We start from the raw sequence: 4,419 nt of genomic DNA, 5'->3' as shown, positions 1-4,419 counted from the left end.
ACAAGACAGGATGGTGCATAACCGGACAGGAAGTCCGGATGTCTTTTGCTAGACTCTGCTTGTTGATTTGTTTTTGGCAAATGTTTTTGAGAAGAGAAATTAAAAAAAATAAAAAACTAAATAAAAAAATTGGGTGATGTGATATAGAGGTCTGTTTATTTTGGTCTCTTGGATAAAGTTTGAAACTTAAGACGATAAGTTTAAGTAATGTAATTTTTTTATTTAAAAATTATTTTTAAATTACTTCCAAATTTATATTATGTTTTTTTTTTTTTAATTTATTTAATATGTCAATTAGAGTACTTTCTTCTATTTGTAAGGTGTATTTTAGAATTAATTTTTTTTAATATATATATATATATATATATATATATATATATATATATATATATATATATATATATATATATATATATATATATATATATATATATATAACTTATTAGATATAAAATGATTTATCAATTGATTCAAAGACATAAAATGATAAGATTTTTTTTAAAAAAAAAATAAAGAGAAATAAAAATAAACTATATAAAGATTGATTTGCAATAAAATGTAATACAGAAAAAATTGTTGGACATTGAAGACTCATCGATGGTGTAATTCTATCTATTATGCACAACGCAAACAATAAGAATTTATACACTTTGATGACTTTTTATATTTTTCTAAACATTCAAGAATTTATGCATGTTGGACTAATTTCATGAATGTAAAAATATGGCTTTTAAAAATTGTAAATAAGTGGGACTTTCCAAGAATTTATGGATATTTTTTCTGAATGTGATTAATGAAACTTTCAATTTATAATTACTTTTACCATGATTGATGGCCTAAATTCGAAATTATTTATTAAATTTTTACATATTAGAGTTTTAAAATTTATTTTGAAAATAACCTTTATTTTACAATTATTAAGCGAGGGCCTTAATTGAAGAACATTTTATTAACTTTTTACCATATTAGAGTCTTATAATGTTTTTTTGAGCCTTAAATTTTTTTTTTTCTAAAGAATATATATATTTATTTTATAATTATTAGTTGGGGGCCTTAAGCAACCACTTAAGGCTCGAGCCACCCATGTGTTTATATGATATTAATTTAAAGGAGTTTTAAATTTTTTGTGAGTAGAAAGTGAAAAAAGTCTTTTGTTAATATCAAAAAAATAGAAAGAAAAAGGAAGGAGAAAAAAGAAAAGGAGAGTGGATTGCCAAATAAGTGTTCAATTATTTGTTAAATGATTAAATTTACTCTTTCTTATACTTTTAAGTTTTTGGGACAAGTAGTAATTTAACATGATATTAGAGTCTAAACATGATGGGGAGTGCAAAAATATTGATTAAATTATTAATTTACTTCTTCCTATCAGCTTAAACTTTTGGAGAAGTTGTAATTTAACATGGTGTCAAAGCAGAGGCCCTGAGTGCAAACTCTATTACTTTTGAGATAAGTGGTGATTTAACAATGAGTTCAACTCACTACTCTGCCAAGACGCCTATGGATCTTTGCTTGAGTAATGTAATGTTATAAGGAAAACTAGAATCCTCTTTATATCCTCCCAAATGTCATATGACTTTAAAATTATCGTTAGATCAAACTCTAATAATGATCATATCAAACTCTAATACGAATATCCCTCGGTTGCTAGGATCGAGGATAAATGTAGCTGATAAGTCTCGGCTCTATGGAATGCCCATATTCAGATAATCCCTTGATCGGATTTCTTGGGAGTACCACGAGATGATTGGGATATTGAAATATGCAGGGATTTTTATCCTGATATTATAGTAGCGAATTATGGGAAAAATCTTACCCATAATTCCTGAAAAATTGCTGGAAGATTTCAATTCCGAATCCTCCGAGATAACTTCTTATCCCTCATGATACGAAATAGGAAACTTATTTGAATTCAATGAGGAAACAGTCTTAGTCTAATAGGATTCTCCCTACTGATAACTCCTAATCCCATTCTATGTGAGATTAGAGTCCTAGTTAAATTCTACATGCCTATAAATAAGCTACTACTCCATGTATTAAATCTACCTGAATTTTTTTTGTGCTCTCATATTCCATGTATTTTTGTCTACAAGAATCTGACTTAAGTATTGGAGTGAGACTTCGTCGACACACCTGACAAAAAAGAGAGTACATTCCAAAATGAAATGTCATCAAACCAGAAACTGAACCAAGACGTCACAACATTTAAAAGCTGTATCATCGTGCATGAATTTGTCCTGTTAATGGATGGTCCAATAATTTTATACTCATGTTGGGGAACCAGCAGTAGAGAACAAAAATTATGATTTTTTTTTTTGGTAGGATTAGTACTCTTATTGTATCCGCCAAAACTTTAGGTCACATCAACAATGGAATATGGATATAAATATTAATGTCCAGTATATAACATTTCTATTAATTTTAATAGGATCATCAACGTCTGTTTTAAGATCTATAGCTTAACTTTATAACTTGAAAGTTTAGAACAGTGTGCTTTAATAAAATAACAATTTGGATGATGTGACACATTATTTTAAATGTATAGAGAATAAATCTTAATTGTTAATTAATGTTTATTTCTACTAATATAAGGTAAACTTACTATTTTGAGGTGACGACACATGCATGGTTAATTAGTTTGACTGCAGAATGAATTTTCAAGTTAAGCCGGCTGCTTTGCTTAATCTGGGTAAAAATTAGATTTATTTTAAAAAGAAATGGGCAAAAAAAATTAGCTCTGTATATATCTTTATGGTCCTTAATAAAAATTAAAAAATGCTTGGTTTATTATCACTTTTACTATGATATTTTTAAAAATTTACATGATAATTCATATTTTAGTAACAGACAAGGTAAGTGTCACATGAAACTTTATAGTAAAAGCTGCCTATAAAAGCTACAAGTCCATCTACCTCCCTTAATGTATACTTGATTAATCATCAGCCAAAATAAATATTAACATATAGAGAGAGTTGCAAACATGCCTGGTTCACTAAAAATGAAAATCGTAGTTGTACTGCAAACATGAGTTTATTACTAATATGACTTCTGCCCACGTGTACGTACGTGTGCTCACAAAGCCTTTAACCTTTTATGACATCGCATATTATTATCTGTTTCCTTCCTCTTGAAGTACTACCTCAAGGGCAGAAGACAACCTTGTAGTTAGTCCCTCCAGGGCACGTGAATGTGCTTGTTGGGTCATCCTGTGGGTAACTATAAGCACCGGGGCATTGCTCCTTGAAAAATTTAGAAAAATTCGTAGGTCCGCAGCTTCCGGAATTGCAGCAATATTCGTTGGTCTTGAAGACAGTACAGGGATTATTACAGCCACCTGGAACCCTCAACTCATTGGGGCACTGCCCATTGATATCACCAGTACATCTTATACCCTTTGTGCACCCATTAGTCGTGGGGCTAAATTCCATGGCAACATTAAACCCATCAACAAGAGAGATATCAAAGAAGTCCAAGTTGCTAAATTGGTTTAGTGCGTATTCGGCAAGGGTGTTCGGCGATACACCATAGGCTTGGCATTCGAGGAGCCCGCCACAGTCACCTGTCTGGCAAGTGCTATTGCTAGAATTATCGAAATCACACCCTGTTCGAGGCCAAATACGAGCCCCTTTAGTGCCAGCATTAACTTCAAGGTTCCATGTTTCACCTTGATAGAGTTGCTTGCCACCACCGGGCACAGCCCCGGCCCAAACTGTGAACGGGCAATTGTTTGTTATTTCAAATCTAGCTGAATGAGCTAGACCGAAGCAGAGAGTGATGGAAAGGGAGAAGAAAATAAATAGGATTTTGGAAAGACTCATTTTCTGAAGGGAGAGAAACTGTATAAGCTCTTGTGGGTTGTGAGGGAGATGCGTATGGGTTTATATAGGGTGAGCTTGGAATGGTTATGGCCTTCTGGGAAATTCTGTTGGTTATAGTCAGGCTTTTGTTGGAAATTTTGACACCGTTTTATTATTGGCTAGAGTTGAAGAAAAGTCAAGAAATAGAAAAAAACAGAAAACAAAAACAAAGGACATCTCGTGTTCTGATATTTATTTGGTTTGAGGTTTGAATCAAGTTTAACAAACAATATCTGCATAAAATAATTCTACCTACATTTCTACCTGACATTCGAAAACGATGTGTTTGGTCAATTGGTCCCTAGTTAATACTGCCAGAACAAGTTTCACCTAAATTTTTTAACAGAGTTTTCTTTAAATTTGGGTTTCCAATCCAATTTATTAAATTGAACCCATTAATTTTAGAATGAAAAATTTAACAAAGTACCAAATGAATTTTTACTCCCAACTGAAGTATCACTTAGGGCATCTCCAGCAGAAGTGCTACTTTAACCAATAAGTTAAATTTAGCTATTTTTGTGTCTTTTTCTTCCTCCAGCAGATTAGTCATTTTAACTTTTTT

The 4,419-nt window shown here is 31.4% G+C and overlaps 1 protein-coding gene across 1 annotated transcript; it reads right to left on the bottom strand.

Annotated features, from left to right (window-relative positions):
* Nucleotides 1-2,921: 2,921 nt before the first annotated feature.
* LOC133854799 (protein P21-like) lies at nt 2,922-3,881 on the bottom strand. Its single transcript, XM_062291070.1, has one exon. It carries the CDS (start codon nt 3,816-3,818, stop codon nt 3,141-3,143), a length of 678 nt encoding a protein of 225 aa, XP_062147054.1. The 5' UTR covers nt 3,819-3,881; the 3' UTR covers nt 2,922-3,140.
* Between the last annotated feature and the right edge of the window lie 538 nt (nt 3,882-4,419).

The sequence above is a fragment of the Alnus glutinosa genome, chromosome 13, assembly GCF_958979055.1.
Source record: "Alnus glutinosa chromosome 13, dhAlnGlut1.1, whole genome shotgun sequence".
Taxonomy (NCBI): Eukaryota; Viridiplantae; Streptophyta; class Magnoliopsida; order Fagales; family Betulaceae; genus Alnus; species Alnus glutinosa.
The sequence above is the reverse complement of the archived record's forward strand: the minus strand, read 5'-3'. Positions and strand labels throughout refer to the sequence as shown.

Excerpts from the sequence above, each read along its gene's own strand:
- LOC133854799 (XM_062291070.1), bottom strand. The coding sequence starts at position 3,818 with ATGAGTCTTTCCAAAATCCTATTTATTTTCTTCTCCCTTTCCATCACT.